The sequence below is a fragment of the Myiozetetes cayanensis genome, unplaced genomic scaffold (assembly GCF_022539395.1).
Source record: "Myiozetetes cayanensis isolate MyiCay16 unplaced genomic scaffold, myiCay2020 scf19, whole genome shotgun sequence".
Taxonomy (NCBI): domain Eukaryota; kingdom Metazoa; phylum Chordata; class Aves; order Passeriformes; family Tyrannidae; genus Myiozetetes; species Myiozetetes cayanensis.
The window spans coordinates 1-26,626 of NW_026087400.1; the positions used below are offsets into that span (position 1 = coordinate 1).

The 26,626-nt window shown below is 47.6% G+C and overlaps 2 protein-coding genes across 2 annotated transcripts; one reads left to right on the forward strand and one right to left on the reverse strand.

The window, feature by feature from the left end:
• The first annotated feature begins 1,610 nt into the window (after positions 1-1,610).
• On the forward strand, positions 1,611-8,215 carry LOC126639271 (liprin-alpha-1-like). The gene is made up of 6 exons (XM_050313939.1): positions 1,611-1,752; positions 4,902-5,036; positions 5,625-5,699; positions 6,106-6,189; positions 6,946-7,077; positions 7,803-8,215. The coding sequence occupies exons 1-6, from the start codon at positions 1,636-1,638 to the stop codon at positions 7,890-7,892; spliced, it is 633 nt and encodes a 210-aa protein (XP_050169896.1). The 5' UTR covers positions 1,611-1,635; the 3' UTR covers positions 7,893-8,215.
• Positions 8,216-12,534: 4,319 nt separating this feature from the next.
• Positions 12,535-26,605, reverse strand: MYBL2 (MYB proto-oncogene like 2). Its single transcript, XM_050313915.1, has 14 exons — positions 26,570-26,605; positions 25,907-26,000; positions 24,363-24,434; positions 23,896-23,988; positions 22,022-22,242; positions 21,707-21,863; positions 20,688-20,960; positions 19,072-19,461; positions 17,521-17,660; positions 17,119-17,218; positions 16,376-16,489; positions 15,698-15,814; positions 15,373-15,519; positions 12,535-13,260 (listed from the first exon to the last, which is right to left on the reverse strand). The coding sequence occupies exons 1-14, from the start codon at positions 26,587-26,589 to the stop codon at positions 13,132-13,134; spliced, it is 2,067 nt and encodes a 688-aa protein (XP_050169872.1). The 5' UTR covers positions 26,590-26,605; the 3' UTR covers positions 12,535-13,131.
• Between the last annotated feature and the right edge of the window lie 21 nt (positions 26,606-26,626).

The following is a 26,626-nucleotide window of genomic DNA, read 5'->3' on the forward strand; positions in this document are numbered from 1 at the left end:
CCGGCTTTCTCCGGTGCTGCTGGACACCCTGTCCGCTGGCCTCTGCACAAAAACAGGACTCATCAGCTCACCCAGACGCTCAGTGACAGCTTCACCTTCTCAAAGTTCTCAGGGCCATTCAGGAAATTGAGAGGGCAACTACAGCCCGCATTAAGACACAGAAAACAACCACCAAAATCCATGGCCCTGCTAGGCAGCTCTCACCATCTCCACAAAACCCTGCTCTCAGCACTGCACTCAGAAGGACCACGGCTGCTCCATCCACAATAACTACACAGCCATCGCCTCTGCCGCCTAAGTGGATCCACGTGGACTCTTAGGGCTACTCCACCTAATTGCACGAGCCGGGGGACGGGGCCACGGGGCTGGGGCGAGCCGGGAGGCGGGGCCGGGGCGAATGAGGGGGCGGGGCCGCGGCGAGCCGGGAGGCGGGGCCGGGGCGAGCCGGGAGGCGGGGCCGCGGCGAGCCGAGGAGGCGGGGCCGGGGCGAATGAGGGGGCGGGGCCGCGGCGAGCCGGGAGGCGGGGCCGGGGCGAATGAGGGGCGGGGCCGCGGCGAGCCGGGAGGCGGGGCCGGGCGAACTGAGGGGCGGGGCCGCGGCGAGCCGGGAGGCGGGGCCGCGGCGAGCCGGGAGGCGGGGCCGCGGCGAGCCGGGAGGCGGGGCCGGGGCGAGCCGGGAGGCGGGGCCGCGGCGAGCCGGGAGGCGGGGCCGCGGCGAGCCGGGAGGCGGGGCTCCCTAGGGAACAGCACTTTGGTGTTTTAGTCCATGGCCTCCTGCTGCCCTCCCTCCTGGAGACAGAGCATGACCCGTGCATTGCTCTCTTCCTTATTTCTCCCACACTCACAGTCCCAGGTCCTGCTCTTTTGGCCCCACTTTTCTTAGCAGAAAATCCCAGCCTGGATAAAATGCATTTGAAAACCCACCTGTGAATTCAATCAGCAGCTTTTCTTCCCGTTGCTTCCCAGATGTTCGCCCTAGTTGCTGGCTTTGTGAGAGGAGCGTGCTTTGGCACGGCACAGCCCGTGGGAGGGTTTCGGCGGCGCAGCCACCCCATCGCCACGGCGCCGCGAGACCCAGCGGGGTGGGGACGGGACGGGGCGGCACGGCAGCGGCGAGGCACAGGGAGAGGAAAGAGTAGACCGGGACCAGGACGGTGGGGGGGGCAGCGGAGCGACAGCGGGACGGGATGGGACGGAACGGGGGAAAAGGAGCCGAGCAGGAGCGGGATGGGAGGTGGGAGGGAGAGGAGCGGGAGGGGACATGTAAGAGAACCACGCGGAGTTCCCCACGCTCACCGAAATGAAATGGCCGCTTGTGAATGGAGCCATGTGCGGTCACCACGTGGAGCTTCCCAAGGAGAAAGGACAGGTTCCGGCGGCGAAGCCCCGCCCTTCCGCAAGGGAGTGGGGCGGCGACGGAAAAGAGGGGCGGGCGGCGCGGCGGCGGAGGATGGGAACGGCGGGGAGGGTGTGGCAGCGTAGGGAGACTGGGCGGGGAAGGACAGGAGCGGCGCGGAGCCGCGAGCAGGACGGGACGGGACGGGACGCGACGCGACGCGACGCGAGGTGGGAGCGGCAGCGGGAACGGAGCGGGACGGGAGGGGGGAAGAGGGGATCGACGCGGGACCGAACGGGATGGAAGCGGCCTCATGTTCCGGCGTCCTCCTCCTCACGGCTGTGCCGCGTCCCCGGAGGCGATCCGCCGGTACCTTCTCCAGCCAGGATTCTTCAGCCCGCGTGGTGGGGCCGCCGGTATCTTTAGTTAGCCTTCTGTAGCTTCTGTTGAGGGCGGTGCCGTCTTGTGTGTGAGCGTGATGACTCTCGGTGAGGGCGTCGCCATCTTGATTATGGGCCTTGGCGACTTCGGGGGTGGCATCGCCATCTTGAGTGTGGCCTCCAGAGTTTCCGGTCACGGAGCCGCCATCTTGAGTGTGGTGTCCGAGGACTTACGCTCCCCCCCCCCCACCCCAACCGCGTGCTCGCCGTAGGTCTTGGCGCTCAGTGCTGCCGTCTGCTGGGAAACCCCCGGAACTGCAGCTCGGCGGCACCGACACCGGCACCGCCCGCGGATGAACCCAGCGGGGCTGCCTGGCCTCGGAGCGCGGCTACGGGGGGGCTCGGGGGCCCGCCGCAGGGATCTGTTCCCCGCTGGCATTCTGGAGAAGGCGGCGCCACCGGGAGCTGCGGGACATGTTGGGGAAGTAATGGACGTTTTGGGGTAAAAACGAGGGCAATCGCTGGTAGAAAGACAGGGAAAAATCCCAGCCTGGATTCACTGAGAGAAGAGCATTTTAATTTGATAGAGATGGGCTTAATCTGTTACATTTATACCAAGTAAAATTGCCCATTTTTTTTTTCCTTTGGGCAGCTGGAAATGAAATAATCTCTGCTGCCTTGATAAAATAACTGGATTCTTGCCAATGCCTTTTGTTTTCTGGGAGTTACCTGCTATTACAGATTACCCCAGTCCAGCTGTGCTCTGACCTTGGAAAATGAACTTGAGGAATCAAATTGCTGTGCAAAAATTTAATTTTATTCTTTCCAGAATTCTTCATAGAAAAAACCTAAAATGAACTTTTTAGTTGGAGAGCTTATGGAACTTTAATATAAACACATCCCATTATGATTCTAATTATGGTCTTAGTGGATTTAATGGTGCCTTTTATGTGCCTTGTAGAGCATATTCTACAAAATTCAAGGTTTAAAATTTGTAAGTTCATCTGTGAAACATCCAGGATGCTACTATATTTAAAAGTTAAATTTTGAACATAAGGTAGAGAAGTCTGAGTGAGTACCAGTTCTTAACTATCAGGGTGTTGCAGGCCAGGGTTCATTTTGCTGGTAGAATTTTGTTTCATGTAAGCTCTGCTGAAAATCAGCTCCTTTTCTTCTGTTTGGCCCGACAAGGCTCTGTGGCCTGATCCTGCTTTTTTAAAAAGAGCAGCTTTGTTGCCTGATCTGTTTGTTGGCTGTTCCACGCCGGCCTTGAGCTTTGCTCATATGTTTACGTTCGTCTTTTCTACTCAGGGTGTGTTTTGTGAGGATAGAAGTGAAAAGCCTTAATAGAAATACAGTTTTTGTTGGATCTGAAATATAGGATGACTCTAAATGGATATGTACGAATAAGGGCAGGCAGCATCTTTTCCTGTAGCTCATCTGTCTTGTGGTTATGCTTTCAGAGATATAAATACCCAGAATTAGTATCTTGGTTTAGAAATGCCATGGAGTGCACCCAGATAAGGCAAGTGCACGAGATTCAAGGCCAGGGTGGATAGGGCTCTGAGCAACCTAGGCTGGTGGAAGTGCCATGGGCAGGGTGTGAAATGAGATGGTCTTTAAGGTCTGTTCCAACCCAAACCATTCTAGGATTCTGTGATTCCTAAATAAAAAGGTCCTTACACTGCCAGTGTATAACCAGTTATCTTCAGGACAGATTTTAAACAAGAACCATCACTTGTTTCAAAGGCCGTGTGGAAAAAAGCTTGGTATATTTGATATATGTATCCTTTGAGTTGTATTAAAGGGTAAAAAGAACTTCCACTCAGAAAACAAGCATTTTGAATTTATTGTGATAGGAAAGTGGGCAGCTTTTAATTTATTTTTAAAATTAAATTTATTTATTTAATTACTTTTAATTTTTAATTTGTTTTTCTCTCTGGGTATGCTCTGAGCTGTGTTTGTGCCTCACTCCTATTGCTAGAGAGAGAATTTGGTATCTAATTGAATTGAAATATTCTGAAGCACAATGGTTCCTTTTTTTATTCCTGTCTCCCATATAAATGCATATAAAATTTGGGTTTTGGCCACCAAAATAGTTGGTGTAAAGGCTAAAACTTCTTTTATGTGGAGAGAACTCACTCAGTGAAGAGGACCATAAATTCCTGTTGTTTTAGTGGTTCTGGATCTAGGGTTACCTCAATAAATAGTTACCAGTTTTATTAAACTGTTTTAGTACTATTTCTGAATTTTCAAGTACAGTCATGAAAAGGGGAAGAGATATCTGAAAGCGAAATTTGTTTTATCGTGTGCTTCGTAGAATGCATGATATGGAAGTTTTCTCGCTGTGCAAAACAAAATTATTTTAAAATAGGAAAATTGGGGATAAAAGGGAAAGGAAATGGCAGGGTTTAAATTGTGGATTTGTGGGTTTGAGTTGTGGGATCTTGATTGCTTTATGTGAGCCTGTCACAAACATTTTAGCAATATATACTTTTGCCAATAGAATGTTATAGTCAAACCTCTGTCCAGAATTGGAAATTCTGCAAGCTGGACGTGCTGGGATTCCTGGTGCTCTTTCGCCTGCTAATGAACAGCACTGGACCTAAATTCTGTTATTGGCTGTGCTTTTCACTGTAATTTGTGCTTGTGGATTGGCTGTTGGTATTGACTGTCTTTCAGTAAATGGAGTTGTACATTGCAGAGTTTTACCCTGGGAATGAAGATGAGGCAGTTTTACTGGGAAGGGGAAATGATTTAGAGAATTTCAGTGCACTTCTTCATGGCTTTTGTCCCTATTAGTTGTGGATTTTTAAGTTGTTATGTGTGTATCCAAGCATCTTTAAGTTCACGTGTGAGAATTACTCATTTTAAGCTGAAACCTTTTAAAACTTGTATAATGTGTAGTGATTTTTACAGGCTATAATAGAAGTGAATGTTGCTTTACTGGGAGTGGAAATTTGACATGTGCTTGACAGGAAAGTCCAACTTTATAAACCAAGTGTACACACTTGAAAAAGAATTGAATTTTGCAATAATATGCACAGTGTTATTTAAAATATGTAGGAATTTGTCCCTTATCTTAGCACAACTCTGATTAAGAAAATTCACAGCTTGTTCTTTGCCGCTTTACGAATTACTTACCATTTTTAACCCTAAGCATTTTTGATTGTGATCCTGTGCAGAGTGAAGATAAGAACAGGCAATTGCAGGAACGACTGGAACTGGCTGAGCAAAAGTTGCAGCAGACCCTGAGAAAAGCTGAGACTTTGCCAGAGGTGGAAGCTGAGCTGGCCCAGAGAGTTGCAGCACTTACGAAGGTGAGGCCCCTGGACAGTGTCCTCCAGACTCTGCTCTCCCATTGGTGTCCCACTGCACGAAATCTGGTCGTAGTGATGGCTTTGTTACAGTCCGGTTTTCCCACAGACAATTCAGAAAATATTTATCCTTGTTCTCTCTACTTTTTCCGTTCATCTCTCTGAAGATGCCCTTTTTGATTTTTATTTTAATTTTTTTGGTTTTTTTAATTTTTTCTCTTTGGAACTTGAGCGGGTTTTCTGTTAATTACATTACATTATGACAATGTCTCTCTGAAGTATTACTTTGGTGTTCTTTATTAAAATCAATTCAGTATTAGGCATAAAGTCCTTCTAAGCATGAACTATTTCTGAAGGGGAAACCCCAAATCCTTCCACTTATAAACAAGTGAAGAGTGTGAGGAGCAAGAGAAGTAATGATACTAATAAATATCAAGGTTTTTAGAGGGCTGCAAGTGAGCTAATGAAGTGTGAAGAATTATGTTTAATAACTACAAGTGAGCCTTTTCAAGTGTGTGCGTATGCTTTCTTTGAAAGTCTTAGTTTCATTTCTTTCCCTGTTATCTTTCCTGTCCCTAACTGGCTCTGTAGTCTGACCTTTTGTCTCCTGGGAGCTCTGCTGCTAAAGATGCAAAAGTGTTGGAACTTACCACCAAGCTTAGGAAGGTAGAATTTGTATCTTAGTCCTTGTTTCTGCTTGCTGCTTTCTGCTTTGTCATGGGTACTAATACAGAGTCACATCCTCCAGGCTAGTGAGGAAAAGCTGAAAATGCACTTAGTTTTTCTTTTCCTTTCTTTTTTTTTTAATTCTTCGGGATATGAATGAACTTCTGCTGTTGCAAGCTCATTTACAAAGAGCAGTGGATTCATGGTGAGAGGTTACCTCATTTTGCTACTCACATATGAACCCTTGCGAGGTTTTTGGTGACAGAAAAGCATCTGTTCTGCATTTTGTGTTACCATAAATGGAAGTTGTGCGAAGCATGTTAGAAATGTTACTGTGCTTCAATGTTTCTGTGCTTTTGAAACCTAAAAATCCACCCAAATTCTAATTTTGCTTTCAAATTGACAGGCTGAGGAGAGACATGGCAACACTGAGGAACGACTGAGGCAGATGGAAGCACAGCTAGAGGAGAAGAATCAAGAGCTGCAAAGGGTATCGTACATAATTTTGACGAAGATATAAAGCTGAAAGAAAGAATCCAATCCCCTTCATGGCTGCTACCATTCAGCAAAGCTGTTTTTATTTCTCTCTTCAAAAGAAAGCCAGAGCTTGGGCTGGCTGATATTTGGGAGATTTGAGTCACTGTACTATGTCTCACCTTAAATCTCAAGGGAAAGCTGAAAGTCTGCAATGCAAGTTTGAAAATAGAAAATATCTGATTATTATTACTATTCTTATACTCAGTATATATTCATACTCAATAAAATATATTAAATATTGCTAGTAATATTTAATAAATAATATTAATAAATAATTTTAATTATTTATTATATAAAATATTTTATAAATCTTTTTAGAAATAAAAATTTATTATATAAAAATAATTAATAAATAATAATAAAATTTGCTGTTACTATTCATACTTTCTGATGAAGAGACAGATCAAAAACGTGCTGAATTAAAGGACTATAGAAAAATTGGTTCCTGGGTTATAAATAATGGAATTCGTTCTGAATCCGGTTTGTTTGTTTTTTTAATGTAGACTCAGATTTTCAAACTTCTGATTTTGGATCAGTTATTACACTCTGCAGTGTCCCTTATACTCCATCACAGAGTCCTGGAGGTGCATGCAGTATTCCTCTCTGGAAAAAATATTGCTGTTAAAGAAAGCTTACTGCCTTTATAACCTGAAAATTGTTATAGACATTGAAAATTTGAAGTTATTTCAGTAGCTTTTCTGTGTCTTAGGCTAGACAGAGAGAGAAGATGAATGAAGAGCATAATAAACGTTTATCAGAAACTGTTGATAAGCTGCTGTCTGAATCCAATGAAAGGCTCCAGCTTCATCTCAAGGAAAGGATGGCTGCCCTGGAAGATAAGGTAACAAGTCACCTTCCAGCACATACATGAATTAGAATGGTCAGAATTCTGTGATTTGTGCAGTTTGCACACATCTGTAACTTTAGTAAATAAATATGAAATCCTTATTAATAAATAGTTTCTCTTAAGGCTGTTTTTTAATGTGGATTTTGAAAATATGTACCAAAAATTCAGGTTTTTTGAGGCTGTCCTTGGGCATTGCACTGCAGTGCTGAGAAGGCATTTTTTAGTTTTCAATAGCTTTATGCTTTTCTAGTTGATTGGTGTGGATTGCCTAAGTAGGCTCATCCAGTGTAATACAGGAAGCCTGAAGAATTAGGACTAGAACTTTGGCCTTTTCAGTTCAGTTTCTTTTGTTTCCCACTGCTCTTGGCTGTACCAGTTCCCCTGAGTCCTTGTGGGATTCTTGCAAGTTAAAACAACCTTGTGTTTTCTTCCCAGGTAGATAATTTTGGGGCTCATTATGTGAATGTAACTGGGCTGTTCTGTGCATTGTTAATACACCTCTTGGAACTTTCCCCAGCATTCAACTCTTTACGGTTTTTCTTTCCTTTCTGCTTTTGGATGTAGTTCCTTCTGGATTTTTCTTCCATGCATGCCTTTAAGTTAAATTCCCTTACTCTACGTCCAACAAAGCAAGGTCTTCAAAAGTGGCACTTTGCTTGGTGCTGATTTAGGATTGCTTTGTCTTGGATTAAAAAAATATTTGGTTTCCTTTGTTACAGAGTGAAATGACCATCTGGGGAAAATGTTTCAGTAAAAACTGTGTGAATTTTTCTTTTAAAGTCAATAAAACACTTCAATGTGTAGAATGATGTTTTCAGACTTTTACTAAGTGTTTGCTTCCTCTTGCATTTATTTCAACTCAATTCTCATCCCTAAACCAACAGTCGGGTGTCAGATGACACATCTTTGCATCATTCCAGGACTCTGCTCCTCTCAGATCATTACAGGCATTTAGTTCATTTCTTGCCCTCCTTTTATACTCTCAGAGCTGGGAGGAATTGAGTGGTGCAGAAGGAACATAGGTCCTACTTTTGTCGTTTGAGTTGATGATAAAGGTGCTTATCTGGCATCTAAGGCTGCAAATTTGCCTTGTGTTTCTTAGTTAACATCACTATTTTCAACATTACCAACTGCTTCAGAAATTCTAGTTATGGGGCATGTTATGATATCAACAGTCATAACAGTCTTTTTGAATTCAATTTCGAAGAAACAGATGACTGCATTGTTTTTTTGAAATGCTTGCATACTGGGGGGTGTTTTAGGGCTGGCCCAAACTCCCTCCTGTCTTCCATAACTTCTTTCACAAGTAATGAGGAAAATCTACTTGTTCTTTACTCTAAGTACCAGCTTTTAGAGAAGTATTCTTGTGGAGGCTTCCAGCTCATTCTTTTATGATAACTTAGAAAGAAATGTGCAGGTAACATTTTGAGACTTTGTTCCGATAACTTGGTCTTTTTCCCAGAGTGATTTATTTTTCCACATACGAGATTGTAGTTCATCTTAAACATGTAATAAAGGTATTAACAACCTCAAGAAATTGTTAATCAGAACTTTTTGGCTGTGGTAGAAAAGGAGAAGAAAGCCAGTTACGAGTTTCCTATCAGCAGGGGGAATCTCTAATTTAAAACAGCTCTGATGTTAAGGAAAGCCCTTAATTCAGTGAGGGTTGCAGTTCTGAAAGCACAGTACATCCAAGAAATTACTGTGTAGGAATTTTTTTAGGTCAAACAAGTGCAAATAGAATGAAAACTTAAGGATAATGGCTGCTAATTCCTCTCCATAACCACTCAGTGAATTACTTTAAATTATTTTAGCTGCCTAATTATTCCTTTTGTTTTATTATTTTTTACTAGTCAGATGTTTTCAAATGCAGTTTTAAAAGGTTGCTATTGCTATTAAAAATTTATGGAACCAGTACTATTACTAAATCCATTATTTAGAGGGCTGTACACCTGGAAGGATAAACCTTCAGCTATAATCAAAGTGACAGAATGGAAGCAGCTGGACACAAAATACCTGGATTCTCTACAAAGTAGAGCAATGTTCTCAGAGACGTGTTTTGTTTTCTACTGAATTAACACACATTTGGACCAAAAGTTAAGAGGCTGTTCTTTACTCCCGCTGCAAACTGACTCAGAGAATTTATTCCTCCTATTCAAGAACATTAAGCAGCCTCCCCCACCAATCACACGAAAGGAATGGGCGAAAAAGTCAGGATTAATTATCTTCACTTTTGTTCCCCGGCCCATTATATACTTTCCCCATTAGAGAATGGGGAAAGAATTAGAGCAGAATTAGAACAATGGTTTGTAGGCAGAAGAGCACCAAAACCACATCTTCGGAGTCCATCTCTATCCTTAACAGCCGGACTCTCACACAGTGCTTACACTTTAAGGAATCAGAATTTCTGATAAAACCCCTTAAACCAGAGCTCCTGACCAGATCCCACTCACCACCTTTATTTCTCCAGGGACATGAAATAGCCAGGATAACCTTTTGGTGACACCTAATATAACTTCCAAGAGTCTGATTAAATGAGGCAGAAACTAGATGCATGACTGGTTTAGAGTTTATACCTTGGCAAGATCTCACACTATTCCCTTCTAACAAGCTAATTCATTTCCGCTAAATAAAATACTATAAAAATACAGGGTTCTGAGGAGGAACTGTAAGAGAACTTCTCTTTTTCACAGGCAAGTGCACAGATTATTTAGTAAAGGAACCAACTAAAATAAACAACTCCAGGAACCCAACATCACAAAGCAAAACTGGCTTAAAACTTGTTCTGTACATTTTATGACCAGCATTAATGTTTCCCAAAGGAAATGATGGGTTGTATTGTTGGCCTTAGTCCCTTCAAGGTCCAAAAGCCCCCAAAGTCCCTGAACAGGAAACGGATCGCTGTCAGGGTTGTTTTCAAGAAGCAAATTTGTGCTTAGTGGTTCTGTTTGTCTGCGGAGTTTTGTCATTGTTTATCAGTCACAGCACCCACAGGAGATGAGGAGGATGACGCTTACTTCCTCGTGGCCAGGAGATTCAGTATTTCCTGAGTCAGGGGTTAAACTCCTCACAGACACAGGACACCCGGTAGGTTCTGTCACCCTAAAGCACTTACAGGCTGAACAAAACTGATTCGTGTGGCCCACTGAGGGGGACCTGAAGGACAACGCAACGGTCTGAACTTCGAGCAGACTATGTACATAAAATGTGATGGCAACTTACCTTGCCAAACCCAAACAAATTCCTCAGTTTAGGCCAGTGATCAAACGGCAATATGACCACGTCTTTCGGCACTCTGGTGCCTGAGTAATGTCCCCTGGAATCCTGACGCCAAAAGTAGCACAGTGCAGGGATTTTTAAAGAAATACAAGTTGAAGTAAAAGGAAGTAGTGACAAACAGCAGCTAATGCTTATATTTGTGAAGGTTACCTTTTGACATCGCAACTACACCCTCCCACAGGCCTTTGGAACTATTCAACTGCACCCACAGAAGAAGTCCACCTCATCTAGGATTCTCTAACCAAAGAAGTTGCTGCATCATTATTATGTTCAACAGGATAGTTGTGAGTGCACATGTGAGTGCATTTATGTTTCGGTTGCGTGCATGTACATTTACAAACACACACGCAGCCTGAAAACCACCCCAATTTTATAAATCTTCCAATTAAGTGAAATGTTTTGAAAACACTCTCATAGATTACATATTGTTACATCATCTACCAAAAACCAAGAAAAAAAGAGCTGGGAATGTGCAGCTCTGCATTTATTAACAGAACAGAACTGCATTTCATGTGTTGAATGTTCATCCCTAAATCTGGTGTCCGATTCTTCCGTAACAAATTGACACCACCTGACTTATGCGCTTGTTACAGCCTGTATTTGCACAAAACAATTTGTTTCGTCTGTTGCCCTGGCAGTAAAAGCAGTAAAAGCGCCACACCAAAGACACCGCTGCCGTGACCGGAATGTCGCGAGACCAACACAAAAGATGGCGGTGCGAGGCCCCCACATCCCCTCCGCCTCAGAGAGGCGTCTATCCTGTTGCCTGACCTCCACCTCCTCCCCGAGCCCCACCCCGCGCTCGCAGCGCCGTCTCGCCGAGGTGCTTCCCGCTATCTCCCCTCTCGTTCCGCCCTTTCGTTCCACGTGATATTTGGCTTCCTTAGAGCAAGTGCGCATGCGTGCCCTCCTTTCCTGAAGTACCGCCTTCAGTCACGAGGGCTCATCCGAGTCACCGCGCACGCGCATTACCTCGAGCTCACCACCAGGCAGCGGCAGTGATTCCCGCCCCTTTCGATTTTTTTTACTTTATTTTTTTATTCTGTGTATTTTTTAATTTTATTTTTTATTGTATGCTTTTATTTTCTAACATATTTTTATTTTATTTTTGTTTTTCTTTTGAATTTCCTTTTATTTTAATTTTTTATTTATTTTGATTGTATCCATTTTATTTTTAGGGGTTTTTTGATTTATTATTTTCCTTAAAGGCTTCGTGAGGTGGCTCCTCATTATCCTTTAATTTAGGAACAGCTCCCAGATGTAGGTGCCAGGCTCACACCTCAATTTATTCTCCAGCAGCCCCTGCCTGCTCAGGGCTCCCAGCCCATGTCAGTTCCAGGGAGGAATTGCATTCTGGACTTGGGTTTGTAAAGACACCCAACACAGGAACAGCTGAGTACGCTGAAGCCTGAGCAGAGGGGGATGGTTTTATGACAATATCTCTTAAAAATAACACCAGAATGGGAGCAGCTAAAGTGGTCCCAGTTGTCTTTCCAAAGTGAAGACTGAAGGACTGAGAAACAGAAATAAAAATTACTTCATGGATTTTCTCTGGCCCCAAGCTTGTAAAAACGAAAAATGAGGGGCTTTCCCCCCTGCCACCTTTGCTGTTCAGCAGCCCCAGCCAGAGGCCAAGGACAGCCCCAAAACCTCTTCCTGTTCTGATGTAACTGGCGAGTTGCTCATCTGTTTCTTCAGCACCTTTCCAATTGCAAAAGTTAATATATTACTACAATGGCCACATTTCGTCCCTGGCTACATCCTAAAACAGAACACTGCTACTGTTTCCACACAACAGTTACAAGGATGCAGCTTTGGCCTCGAAAGGAACAGAGAAGGCTCTGCTACCTCACACACAGAGTCGTGTTACTCTTTCCCAGCCCCCTGCTCTCTCTCATCTCCATCGACTCCTGCAGCTCTGCAGAGATCCCAGTCACACAGAGCTCAAACACACTGTGACAACCTGCCATAAAGCAGCCAAAATTTCTAAACAGCTGATGAAACTACTAAGGGAGGGGAGGGAAATATCCTTTCTCTTCCATGCAGAGAAGTCAACAGGAATTCAGCAACTTGCCAGAAAAGCAAAGATCCCACGTGAAAATCAACACTTTGCATCTCCCCACCTTAGCACAGCCTCCCCTGAGCAGAGTCAGAGTCTGAGGGACAGGAGGATGTGAGCACCATTGTTTATTTGAAGGAGTCCTGGGAAGAGGCACCCGCTGCTCCCAGTCGGAGCCATGGCAGTAACAAAGCAGTCCCCTGGCGAGTGAGGGGCCAGCTCCCAGCACAGGTCACCCCAAAGCACCACGCCCTCCCTCCTCCTTGAGCAAAGGGGGACAACTCCATCCCCTGGGGAAACCTGGAAGGGAGGCACAAGGCATGCAGGAATCTTCACAAAAAGCCATTCCTGAGGTACTAAAGCAGTCAAGAGGAAATCCAGGGATGCTGTGAGGTCAGTGTGCACATGCTGCTTCAAGGTGGAATACGGCTGCGTCCTTCTACTTTTGCAGAATTCAGGCCTTGCAAAGAAAGGTCTTGCTGTTATCTCTCCAACCCTTGTTTGCCTCTCGATAATGATCCCAAAGCTTGCATTCCACACACTAGCCAGCAATTAGCCCAATTTATTACAATATAAATCTACCTGGGAACAAAAGGAAAAGAAAAATCCACTCCCACGCACTAAGGTCTGACAGAGGGTATTTTTTCCTGTGATTCCTCCTCCACTTATTTAAAGTTTTAAAAAATAAAATCAAGAAGCAGAACAATCCTTCATGATAAGATTAAGGTCCTTGATGTGTGACTCTGTTTCAGCGTGCCCAAAAACTGTCGAGCTTTCTCCTGCATGAAGAGTTGGTCTCGGGTTCCACCACAGGCCACTGCTTTCCAAGCCCTGGTCATCTGCAGAGGAAAAAGAAAGGATGTGTGCAACACAGTTAAGGGAGAGGACAAACATCTTGTCAACATAGTGTTCAAAAAGATTGCAAAAATAAACAGACCTATCAGCTATCTGCTACCACCCCAGGGAAATCAAACTTCAGCACCCATCTTGCAACCACGAAGAACTTGCACATCACCCGTTACTCACCACAGTAATTTCTAGGCATAAGGTTCAACAGTTTTTCAGGTGAGTGCTCCATTTCAGGACAATTCACGTACCTTTTCAGGGCTTTCCCTTACTTGCCTCAAGACAAAAACCCCAAAGCACAAGCCCTGAAGGGATTCCAGTGAAGGAAGAAATTCAAGTATAGCTTTGGGGTTTATTCCCAACCAGAACAATTCCTACAGGAGCTGCTCAACCCCAGGTCTAGGCTGATCAAAGACCATTCTTAACAGCAATGAGGTGCCTTCAGTTTCAGCAGGGTCCCACAGCACACAGGAACAGCCAAAAATCAGGTGTGCTTTAGTCTCTGCATGCAGAAAGGGCACCCACAAGGTCTTTCTGCACTTCAGGAAAGCCCCTGTGGATTCCCTGATAAATGCAGCCAGGAGACACTCAACGGCCTGAACTGGAAATACCTGTTTACATGTACTGCAGAGAACCAGAGCTTGAGCTTCAGCGCTTGCTCACAGTAAGAACATCCCACACAGCATGGCTTTGGGCTGATGGAGGTTCAGCCCAAAGCTGGATGAGCTCCCTTCATAAATAACTGACTGCAAGCACCACCAGCCCAGCACAATAAATCCCCAGAGCCCAGCAGCAGCTCAGACAGCTCTGCTGTCTCTGGGCAATGGGATTTCACTGCACACCTGGACTCTGTTGCCACACAAATGGCTACACTGTCACCTTCAGAAAGTCACTCCCAAAGCTTTATTTATATGAATCTATTAGCCCTTGGAACAACACGACCCTGCCAAGGTCAGGAGGAGAAATGGAAGTTTTTAAAAGAGGGTTTATTTTGGGAAGGAGAAGGAATTCTTCTGGTTGAGGAGTATTTATCTGTCAGAAGAAAAAACTTCCACAAGACAGCTCTAATGCAGAGACAGGTGCAATCCCCCTCACTGCAATGCTTCCTGAAGACTGAGCTACTGTGCTCAGTGAGGACAACACAGCAGCCGGGCTTTTCCAGGGTGGGGAAACACCCCACAGGAGGCTCCAGTTGCAGTTTCACCCTCCCACTAAGGACAGCAGGTATTTCCATCCTCATTCAAGCTACTAGAGACCTCCAATTACTTGGTCCAAGCAAACACCTGCAAAATCATGGTCCAAATCTCCTTCTCTAAGCCACACTTCTCAGCAAAGCAGGGATATCCCTCTACTAATGCACCCTACGTGCAAGTGGTGAAGATTTTAAAGAGATCAGTTTATGTCCCAGAGGGCATTTGTAGGCTGCTGTGACTCCAGCACAAACTGGATCCAACTGTGCAGAGCTGAGGAAAAGGTTTGTTGTAACAGCACCAACCTCAGCACAAGCTACAAGGTGCCACACTGTCAGATGGAGCTCCACACTGCCATGGGTTCAGAATAAAGTAGGATAAAGTCAGCCTAAGCTGGCTAAGGCACACAGCCTTCCCCACCACCCAGAAATACCCTAAAAATCAGAGGGGTGAGAAATACCTTTGTGCTTAAGCTTTATATAGCACTTCAGAGTTGCATACTCTGAGAAACAAAAAAGATGAACTTATTGTTGTCCATCCAAGGAGTGCTCAATGAGAAAAGGAAAGTTTACTTCAGTGCCAGATCAATCATCCAAATTCCCTGATGGATTGGGGTAGGGTGCAAACTCCCATGAGGAAATCCAGGGCCAAACATGCTAAGCAGGTCACAGCTCTGATCAACCACAGGGCTTTGAGCCCCAGCAGGAAGGCAGGTTTGCAAAGAGACAGAAGGAGGCTGTAGTTTGACAGTGCTGGTTGTTATCTCCCAGCCTTGGTGCAGGGACAGCCCTGAAAGTGTAGGGGTGCCTATGCAGTAGTTCAGAGCTTCATCCCTCACTCCTCCTCCCAAGGAGGGACAAGGGCTGCACTGCCAGCTGAACTCCTGGCTGGGAGAGCAGAGGCTGCAGGGCTTACTGGTGCTGGTGGCCTGAAATGGCTTGGCATTTTCCTGTGGGACATTTTCTCTGGCTGCACTTGCATGAAGCCTCTGTTGAGCAAACCACTGTCATTCTTCCTGCTCAAGGAGGAAAGGTTCAGGGACCTTGACAGGAAATTCACAGGCTGAAAAGAGGAAAAAAAAGAAAAAAAAAAAAAAAGGGAAACTATAAGGAAAGAAGAAATACAGCCTTTCATCCACATTCACATGGACTGTTCAAAGGCAGCAGCAGGCTGCTTTGCACAGGGTTTTTTTTCGGAGTAGAGACAGCCCTGCCCCTGCTCTGAACACAGAATTCCTCACCTGGGCTCTTTTGAAACACACAGCCTTGGGGAGGGCAGGCAGATTTTGTGTAATATCTTCATCCACAATATCCAGGGCTAGAGACTTCCGGACCTTCTTGATGGGACTCCTGCGCAACTGGAGGACATAGAAAAAACAGTGTCAGCATGAATCCACCCAGAAAACTGCCATCCTTAGGGCCCAGGGTACACAACAAGCCCATGTCATCCTGGGTCTGCATGGTCCCAGCACCTCAGGAAAGATTGCTGCAGCCTTCCCTACCACAGGGCACAGCAGCTTCCAGTGCTCTCTTCCTGGCACCTACAGCCACCAATTTAGAAGACGAAGCCCCTTTCAGTAGGAAGGTCACCAAATAACTGAGCCAATAGACTTTTCACACCAGCCCACGGCCTTCTGGGAGTGCAATGTGCCCCAGATGCTCCAAGCGTGGCATGGGTCTCTTCTGTAGGATAGTGACACAGCATCTCCTAGCAAGCTCTGAGTTCAGTATAAACCAGGACATGGCTGGTAGTATTTTAAGCAGGCCTTAACCTCAAGTGCCTCTTGCTGATTCAAAGACAGCAGCCATGGGGCCAAAAACATTTTGGCATCAACAACAGGATGAATAAAACCAACCAAAACACCCCCTAACAGCAGAGGGCAGCTCAGCAGCAGGTACTGGATGCAAAATCAGCTCACCCCTTGTTTCCTTTTCTGTTTCTCAGGCTTCACCTCATCCTCTATGATGAGTTCGATGCCAGCTTCACTTCGGAGCACCTCTTTCAAGTCTTCTTCCAGGTGAGGAGTCTGGGGCTGGTGTGAAAAGGTAGAGAGAGCACAAGGTAGTCAAAGTCTGTATTCTGGGCAGGTTCATGAGTATTTCCCTCAAGGGATAATGGGATCAGGAGAGGCCACAGTGGGAGGCCAAACACAAAGATGACTTCCAACTTACTTCCCAGGTGGAAAAGATATGACAAGTTTTCTGCTAGCCTAACAGATTTCCAGAATCTCTAGGCATGAGAGACTCTTATCATCTGAACCCCAAGTGTGCCATCAGGCACACAGGGGTTATATGCACACAAGGCCTGGGATACTGGAAACTGCCATTCCCACAACACCCACATTCAGAGATCTAGTTCCTCAGAGAGGCCTAGGCAGACCATTTCCTTTCTTTTCCTCAAGGTCATCATAGCCAAGCACTGCAGCCTGATTCAAGGGCAGGTTTTGGCATTTTTAGCTGGTTCACAGAGGAACTAACAGTCCTGTGGCTACTTGCAATGAAATGATCACCATAACGAGGTCCCCTCCCATCTCAGCCTGGCACTACTAAACTGCACTTTGTTCTGGCACAGATAAGAGTTGGTTCATGGCTCTGCTGAAACCTGCCCCATGCCCCATCATGCTTCTGCCACCTGCAAGCCACAGCCCTGCCCAATAATTACCAGAGGTCTAATTGGTCCATATTTCTCCAGGGCATTTTTGAAAGGCGTGGGAGTATGAGGTGTGTTGTCCACCACATATGTCTGATCTGGTGTGACAAACCTGAAAGCAGAGAGGGGGAAATAGAAGCAATCAGACCCGCTATAAGCCAAAGAAGGCAACAATCCACCCAGCAGTTGAATACAACACTGGTCACTTGGCTGTGGCCCCAGTCAGCCTGGGCACTTGTTCCCTGTAGCTCAGAGTGGAGCTGTTTTGGGAGGGAACCACTAATTTAAGGAAATCCCCAGCCTGCCTTGCCCCTCTCTCAGTAGTGTCAAGTACTGAGAGGAGTGTTTGAATTGAACCAGTCTCCTGTGTGGAAAAGGACTCTGCTCAGGGAAGAGGAGGAAGGAAGGACTTACGCTAAGTTCTTCTGGGGTAGAGGGGTCTTGTCCCTGTGCAGTGGGGTGGTGACAATCACTTTCTGGCTGCACACAGGTGTGGAGGTCAGGGATGGGTTCTCCAGTTCTAGTGTATCTTGTTTGGTCCAAAAGTTTAGGAACTGCATAGCACAGGAAAGAAAAAGTGAAGACAGTCATTCGCAAGCATCCCAGCATCAAATCACAAGGCATTACTTATTCCTCAGTAGGGAGGGAAAACCTGAAGTAGGGACAACCCTCCCATTCTGAGCAGCTTTCTCAGTGTAAACCAGGATGACTTACAGACTCATACAGTTCTGTACATGGACACATACGTGAAAGTTGCCAGAAGGTGCCTCACACCTATAAAGGTTATTCACTTCCCATAAGGGATGAGCTGATACAACTCCTACAGCTACCAGCTAGTGTGGGAGAGAAGTCTCTCCTTGCACCAGTAATCACAGCTCGCCAAAGGTCTATTCCAACCTCAGCTTCGCAAACATGAAGGAAGTCCATGTAACACGAAGTGTACAAGTTAACAAGTTTTGCATTGAGCTGCTTTCAGCCTAAACTGTAAGAAAACTACACACTCTCTCATCTCTGCTAGGATTCTACTTCAAAACAGCTAATAAGTGACAGCTTTACTCACAGAAGGAATGAGGTTTGTGCCTAAGAACCTATCAGGACAGAAGAGCTGTGTTCGTGACATTCACTGATGGCTGAAGCTCAGCCCAAGAGGCAGGATGTGCCCATTGCCTTCTCAAATTCACTCCAGACCTTCTTGCCTTTTACACTGAGCAAAGTGACGCGTTTCAGATCCTGATCTGATTTCCCAGTCCTTGTTAGCCTTGCATTCAAGGCCAACCTGAACCTGCATGTTGGACTGCCCTGTGGTGTTTGATGATCACAGCGCTCTAAGGTGATGTATGTTGGAGACTATGTGTGCACATGCATGGGGACACTGTAACAGTTACAACACAGGTCAAAAGACCTCAAGTCCCTTTTGCATCAAAGACAAGCCCAGGAGCATTTTCCCAAGCACAGCAACGCCGAGATCTGCACAAGGTGTTTGCTGCCCAGCCTGCCTGAGCGCAAACAAAGAGGGAAAGCAAGTTTTCACTGCTGCCACTCTGCTACCCACAGCTGGGGCAGCAATGACCTGGGGACAGAAGCAATGTGCTCTACAGCATGGGCAGGCACATAGATCCATCCACACAGTGGTGCTTCTCCACAGTGCCCTGCCTCTCACACAGGGTAGCTGGGCTTTTCTGAGGCTGCAAGCACTCCGAGAGGCAAACACGGTCTGCTGCTCCCACAGGAAGGGCAGCACTGAAGATAAGCAGTGCCAGAACCTAGTTCTGTGCCTTGTTTTAGCAAAGGGATACACCCTGCACACTGGCACTGCCTCATTCAAGGCAGGAGAGACATTCAGAGCTGGCAGAGCTGATGGGAATACATGCCATTGGGCAAGAAGACAGAGTATGAACATGCTTGTTAGCTCAGGCCCAAGTCCAGGCAGAGGAACACAGACTGGGCCCTGCTGTTTCCCCATACCTGAGACGGAGAGAAAGGCAGTGTCTTTACAGGGGTGCCCTTGGGCGTCATGCTGTTGCAGGAGTCCAGGAAGGACAGGCTGGTGCTGGTGATGTTCTCCGTGACAGGGGAGAGGGAGATCTTCCTCTTCTTCTGCCTCTTCAGCACTGAGGGTGGGGTGCCAAAGCTCCCCTCAGCATGGGGGGAGATGGGGATTAGCTCTCCCTTGCTGTTCCTGCTCAGGTCAGAGATGGTGTGGCCATCCAGGCGGTACTCAGTCATGCTGGGCAGGGATGGCACGGCCTCGCTTGGCGTTCGCCTCATGGGGCTGTTGCTACTGCTGCTGCCACCGGCAGAAGGTTCCTCAGGCAGATCAAACTGGGTCAGGTCACACCAGCCACCGTCTGGGTCCTGCACACAAGGGAAACCATCAGCGGCAGCCCAGGAGTGAAGCTGAGCAGCTGACAGGCAAAGATGCAAATTTGAACTAGAAGGTGAAGTAAGTATATGATGGCACTGAGCTTTGGAAGGAGCCTGGCTAGGAGAGTTCCAGCCCTCCTCCCCTCTGCTGTAGGCACAGCCGGATGCCACACCAGGGCACTGACCCAGCTGAAAGCTGCTGTTTAGGCACAGGTAGGTTTTTCTATTTCTGCAAGATTGTTTTCTCAGCTCAATTCACAGCACAGCTGCATAAACAGCTGCACCCCCCAGAGAGGGAACAAAAAAAGCAGCTGGGGAGAGGTCTGCAGACAGGGGCTGAATGAAGCAAATGTCACCCAACAGCAAACCACGGTCTTGGGCACATCAATAGAGTTGGACACAGGGCTCTGCACTGCTGAAAGCAGATTAAAACTAACCAAACCAGTTCAGAGATGAGCTGCTTTACAGCTCCATCCCACCAACACCCAGTACCATACAAGGACCCACATATGGGCTGCTAAGCCTCAGGCACAGATTGTTTTCCTATACACAGCCAAAGTGGATCTTTCATGGGTAATCAGCTCATAAGCACCTCAGGCAGGCTGGGGGCTGCTGGAGGCACTTCCCTCTGGTGGCAGCAAAGTGCTCTGTTGATTCTAGCCAGCCTTCCACCCTGGCATGCCTCTGTCACCCAGAGGACATCAGTACTGCTTGACTGGCCCAAAATTACTAGTTTCAGTGAAGCTACCTCCACCGAAAAGAAATAGTGACCATATGCCAGCATGAAAGGGTCTGTCCTCCATAGTACAAACGGGCTTGGCTTACTCCCAGTCAGTCCTGTCCCATCCCATCCCATGACAGGACAAAAGGAAAGCCAATAAGCATGAACTGAACCATTATGAAAAGGAGCGCTGGGGACACTGGCCGATAAAGAAGGATTTGAAATTGGGTTTGCCAGCACCTACAGCCTCCCACACCAGCAGAGCCCATGCACAAGGACACCCGCCTAGGGAAATCTGCAAGCCCACAGCAATACCGGCAGAGCTGGAAAGGTCTAATCCAGCCCTGAAAGAGAGATGGTAGGAATCTGCAAGGCAATGACAGACCCAGCCCTCCTCGGGCCACCCATGGTGATGAGCAAGGGGACTTGGTAAGTTCATTCAAGGATAAAGGGAGAGGACCTGTCTCCCTTGGGGGAGCGAGGGACTGTTACTTACAGATTCAATCATGTCCAGAGCTTCATTGAAGGCTGGCACACAACTTGGGTACAAATAGTTGGCAGCTTCAACAACCCATTTGTAGGGTGATTCGACAAACGAAGTGGCATCCTCAGGCAGTGATGCCTCTTCTGGAGTCCCCTCCACGTTCTGCTCTGCCAGTTCTGCCACTGGCAGCTCCGAGGGCAACTCCTGTACACCCGTCACCTCCTCATCACTGACATCTTCTTCCTTTATCTCAGAGATATCCACTGGCCAGTTCGGTAGGACATTCTTCACACATAAACAAAGAAAGTTCAGATATAAGTAGAAAACAAAAGAACAATGCCAAGTCTTGGGTACAAAGAGCAAGAGTCCCTGTACACATTCAGGTTTCCTATCTGCCATTCAGTTTCACATCCCCATTCTCCCTCACTGCTCTGTCCCATACACTACCTGAGCAGGAGTCCATGCAACATAACAAGCACAGGACTATTTAACTGAAGATTTCTCTTAACAGTATCCCAGGAGAAAACTGAACATAGGCTGAGCAAGTAGCACGAGTTCTGCACTTCCTATTTCCCAGAAACCTGCCTTCGAAAACCACATGCTTTCTTCATGAAAACAATCATTTGGTGTCCTTCCCCTGCCTCCTTTTTTAGAGGAAAGAAACACAGTATCTCTTTACCATGCTCCCACACACACACTGTCTGCAGTAGCCTCCTTTTCCTACCAGCAACAGCACAACAAAGCCAAAAGAACCTTCAGTGTCCAAGACAGATCTGCTGCTCAGACTGGCAAGATAACAGCTCTAGCAGATAACACACTCAGGCTCCTATCACACCTCTAGCTCCTGGAGGGTGAGATCTCCCGAGAGTCAGTCTCTTGGAAAAGGTTGGAGAAGGCACAGTCAGTTTATGCAGATACCAGGCTATGGCAAAGGTAGCATGAGGCAGCAGAAGGGTGGATGAACAGCTCCAAATCGCATTAGCAGTGCAGGGGACTGACCCACTTGCCCGCTGCAAGTGCTGGTGCAGTACCTGGCTCTCAGTTGTTGTTTGACTTTGTCTCTCCTTGTTATCCACCTCCACAAGCAAGTACAGTGACTTGGACTCCTTATTTTCATTGAGAAAGCCTCCCGTGTCCACCTTCCGCTTGATGGTGGAGTTCCAGTGATTCTTCACAGCATTGTCGGTCCTGCAGGAAAAGCAGAAGAAAACAAATCACCATTTACAGTAGCTCTAAAGCACAGCTAACAGCTCCAACACACTCCCCAGCCCCATCCTGTGAGCCTAACACATGGATCTCCATGGGCCACCCAGCTGGAAAGGCAGCAGTGAGCAAAGAGGTCCTACCTCCCAGGCAGCAGCTTGGCAATTTCCGCCCAGCGATTCCCCAGGACCTTGTGGGCCTCAAAAATTATACGATCCTCCTCCTCTGTCCAAGAGGACTTCTTCACCTCAGGGTTCAGGTGGTTATGCCAGCGTTCCCGGCACTGCTTCCCTAAACGCCCTTTCAGGTGCTTGGCTATCAGGGTCCACTGTTTGGTGCCATACTTTTTAACCAGTTCAATTACCTTTGAAGAGAGAGGGAGGGAAATAAGGACATGGAAGAAAGGAGAGGAAGGTCAATACAATCATCTTCAGGCTTTGCTCTTCAGCTCTCTTGGGACTAGTTAAGTGCAGACAAAGGCCTCTTAGGAGGAAAAGCTGGAGGGATCCAGCACAGACAGTCAGGTGTACCAACACTCATGAGAGCAATGATTCCACCAAATTTTTGTAAGAGGCTGTTTCCATGCAGGTATTTTGCCACAGGTCACCTGTGAATGCAGATGACCAGTCCGAGAAGATGAGGTGGAGATTGGCAGGTGCACCAGGGGAAAAGGGGCCCAGACTGTGCATTTCTGAGCAAGGGTCAAGTCCCACCTGCTCCAAGGCTCCTCTGCCCTCGCTGCTTCTGAGGACCTGGCTGCATGACAACAGTCCCCATCACCTCTGCACTGGTCTACTACTCCCTTCCTCAGTGTGCTACAGCCAGGACATGCCAGGGCTGCAGGTCCATGCCCTGCTAGCACCAGCACACACTCAGGGAGACCTTCAAAGCCTAAACAAGCCACATTCACTTAAGAGCCATCCACTTTGCCTCTTCCCCTTCACCCAGGGCTTTTTCACTTTTGCCTGAGCCTCAATGCAAATGCTTCTGGGTACAGAAACTGTTCTGAGCCCCTACAATGTCCAAGGCACAGTCAGGATGAAACAATCCTGCAACGTTCAGCCTACCAAAATCCTAACTGAAGAGTCTTGAGAGTACATTTACACCCTGGTCAGCTGTGCTCAGCTGAAAGGTGCAGGTAGAGAGGTGATGCTCACTGCTCTTGGCACAAATGTTCCTACTGCAGACCCTTGTCTGTCAAGCACAGACAAATGGACCAAAGATGCCAAACTGAGGCACAGGTCAAGGAACTGGGGCAAAACTATGTTCAGTGTTGGGAGGAGAGAGCTGGAGCCCAGCTGGGCCAGGATGGGTAGGCTGGCAGAGTCAGGACAATGCAAAGGGAAGGGGAAATCAGGCAACAACTGCTCTGCTCTAAGGTAGAAGGACATAATGAGAAGCTTCCTTGGGACATGCTTGACAAAATGTGATGGGACCAAAAGAAATGAGGGAGTAAAAGTGTTACAGAGAATCTGCCAGACTAGGATATTTTGAACCAGAAAACCTTGGTAGAAGTTGGAATTTATTCCAACTTTTCTTAAGTACCTCAAGATGATGAGTCTGTCTGGATTGACCCCTCTTAGCTCACTCAGAAATAGCAGAGAAACAGGCTCACAAAAGTCACGATTTACCCAGCCAACTCCAGACATCCACTCCAGCCTGACTACAGTGGCAGAGGAAATGCCAGTTTTATTTTCTCTTGAATCCTACCTGGCAAGGCCAGATGGAGACCTGCCAGCACAGAGGTGAATTAATTCCCTTTTCAGCTCTCTCCCCTGCAGATTACTGTGGCAGTACTGTGTGAAAGGGAGAAGGTGTTTACCTGAAGAGGCCTAGAGCTGCTCCTGCACATCACAACCATGGCGGCCCAGGCTGCTCAGACAGTGCTGCTCTCACAGGTATCCATCAGTGAGAAGAATTACACACAGTTTACCACAAGACCTGAGGGTCTAACTCCTCCACCCTCTCTGTAGACAGAGACAGTCCAAACACTCTGGTCCTCTTGGCCCTGACTTACCTTTTGGTCCTCTTCTTTGGTCCAAGGGCCCTTAACCAGGTCTGGATTCAAGACTCTCAGCCACCTGTACTGACACTGCTGATCACTGCGGTTCTGGGAAAAGGAAGGAGAATAGCCTTGTGTTAGACTGGAGGCTCCAAAAGCCCAAAAATCTCCAAAGGCAGTAGCAGTCCCCATACACAGAGACTCTCCCACAGAAAACCTGTAGAAGCCCATGGAAAATACATACTAAGACCCTAGACCCAGAACACTGGGCAAAGGGACAGGAACCTCAATTTCTCACCCCAGCTCCCACAGATTCACCCTGGAAAGCCCTCTGTACAGTGTCTCCCTGCCCCGAAGCAGCCCCATTTCACAGCCTGAAGCTGTCACAGAACAGTCCCACTGCACAGACACAGAGAATCAGCACAAGGAGAAGAAGCAACATGCAAACTCTTTGCTTCCCAGCTGGGCAAGGGGTCACTTACAGGAAAGTGACTAGCCAGGAATTTCCAGTCATTCTGCCCATAGTGGCTTACTAACATCTTCAGCTGCTCATCCTGCAAAGAACAAAGACACCCACTTTCAGATATACTGAGGCAACAGATGCAAGAGGCACCCCATGGCTGATGGCATCAACAGAACAAGCTAGATATTCTGAACAGCCAAGAAGGTTTTGTTGGCATTCTGTGTTCAGGGGAGGAAGGTAGCTCACACCAACCTCTAACAAAGAGCACTCCAGTACATGGAGCCCAACTGGAATAGATTGTTTAGTTCTGGGCTCTGTACTAGGACAAGCTCATACACTGAGGACAAAATAAGAGCTCAGCTCTGTTCCAGTACAATCTGGTTCTAATCCTGCGGCCAAGGGCCTGTTTATCCAGTCCCAGTGCACCCCTGACCAGACAGACCATCTCCCAGCCCAACCACTGGTTTTGCCTGGCCAGGAAAGCTGATTGGTTCAAGTGTATCATCACTAGCCTGGTGGTCTTCTGTCTTTCAGTGCTACAGGGCTTTACAGCATCTCTTTCCTGATCCCTGCTATAGCCTGGGTGTGTGTACTCATAATAATGGCCAGTCTTCGCGAGCGAAGATCCGGGGAAGGTCTTTGCACCTTCCAGCCTGCGCATTGGATTTTTTAGGTGAGACACAGTGTGCGCGGAACTGAGCCCACCCTTTAATCCTAAGGTTCACCTGCCGGGGCCAAGCGAGCTTGGACGGTGGCAGCGAGGTCCTCAGGATGTAGATGGGTTGCCTTTAAGGCCTAACGAGCTCCATCTGCCCGGGGAGTGTCCCTGACCGGGAATCGAACCCGGGCCTCGGCGGTGACAGCACCGCGCCCTTAACCACTAGACCACCAGGGGCTCCTCATACAGCTCAGAGAAAGCCTGTTATAGGGGTCCTTGCCTGTGAGCTCTGGATGGGCAAACAGAGGCATGAAATTATTCCCTGCCCAACATGAGGTCAGGACTTTGTGGTCTCCACAAAGATCACCTTACTCCGTGTCCAAACCCCAGGGAAACAGGACATCTTGTAGTTTTCACAGAGAACAAAAATGATGAAGGAACTAGGAGGAGGGAAGTGAATATCCCAACTAATTTCAGGCTCTTAGCCAGGACGACTAAGCCATGATTTTAACAGCTTCAATACTCCCTGCTTTTGCTAGAGAAAAGGCGAAAGTGGAGTGCACTTTCACTGCACAATTCAGCTTGTTGGAGGCCTCATCCATCCTCAGGAATCCTTCTTTGCTCACATGAGTGCTGCAGGCACTGGATGCCTTGCTGAGGACTCGTGCTTAAGCTAAAGAGGTTGAAGCTCTTGCTCTTCAGGCTGCACTTCAAACTCCCCTGAGCTCTGAGCCTCATTCAGACCTCAGATCAGAATAAAAGACACATGGTCTTCTCCAGTAGCAAGACAGCAAGAGGTGGAGTCATGGCCAGCAGGACTGGGGTGGAGTCACTGAAGCCCAGAGTGCCAGGCCAGATGCCCACCCCAAAACACCTCTCTCGGCAAATTTTGGGCTCTCACTCACCTCTTCTTGGGTCCACTTGACTTTGCACCTGCTATCCCGCTGCTCTGGCACATCCAATTCGGTATCCTGGTAGCGCAGTTCATCCTGGTCCTCACTAGGAATAAATAAATGAAGATTATAGCTTCAAGCTCTGATGAAAACGCAGGAGAGGGAGTAAGCCACACCATGCAGAGTAGAACTCCAGATCTGTCCCTTCCAGCACTGAGCCCCAGCATCCATCCAGACACCCCAGGTTTAAAGGAGACCCTCAGCTTTGGGCTCTGGTGGCTGCTAGTAACTTTTATGCTGCCCAGAGCAGGGGAAGGAGCGTTTCTCTTCATTTCTGTTCCTTCTGTCCCTCGGGGAGGACTTTGCATCTGGGGGGTCTGGCACCATTCCCCCATTCCAGTTCCCCACCCCCGGGATCGCTGGAACGAAGGGAGTGGGCAGCGCTGGCCGGGCGGTGCGGGGTAGCAGCCCAGGGGCTCCGAGAGGGCAAACCCAGGCCCGGGTGGAGCCGCTGGGACCGTTCAGCGCGGGGACCCCGGAGTGCGGAGCCGCCGCCCTGCGCGCATCTCGCATCCCGCTGTCCGGCCGGGAGCGGGGCGGCCGGGAGGAGCCTGCAGAGTGTTCCGCAGAGCCGGCACAGGGAGTCCAGGCACGGCGGGGGCCGCGCTCACTCACCCGCGGGTGCGGCGGGCCATGGCGGGGCCGGGCCGAGGTCGGGAGCGGAGCCGGAGC

Coding starts and splice junctions, on each gene's coding strand:
- LOC126639271 (XM_050313939.1), top strand. CDS start 1,636: ATGGAAGCGGCCTCATGTTCCGGCGTCCTCCTCCTCACGGCTGTGCCG. Junction 1,753..4,901: donor CCCGCGTGGTGGGGCCGCCG/GTATCTTTAGTT, acceptor GATCCTGTGCAG/AGTGAAGATAAGAACAGGCA. Junction 5,700..6,105: donor TTACCACCAAGCTTAGGAAG/GTAGAATTTGTA, acceptor TCAAATTGACAG/GCTGAGGAGAGACATGGCAA.
- MYBL2 (XM_050313915.1), bottom strand. CDS start 26,589: ATGGCCCGCCGCACCCGCGG. Junction 17,219..17,520: donor CTACCCCAGAAGAACTTAGC/GTAAGTCCTTCC, acceptor CTCTGCTTTCAG/GTTTGTCACACCAGATCAGA. Junction 15,815..16,375: donor AACAGAAAAGGAAACAAGGG/GTGAGCTGATTT, acceptor TATGTCCTCCAG/TTGCGCAGGAGTCCCATCAA.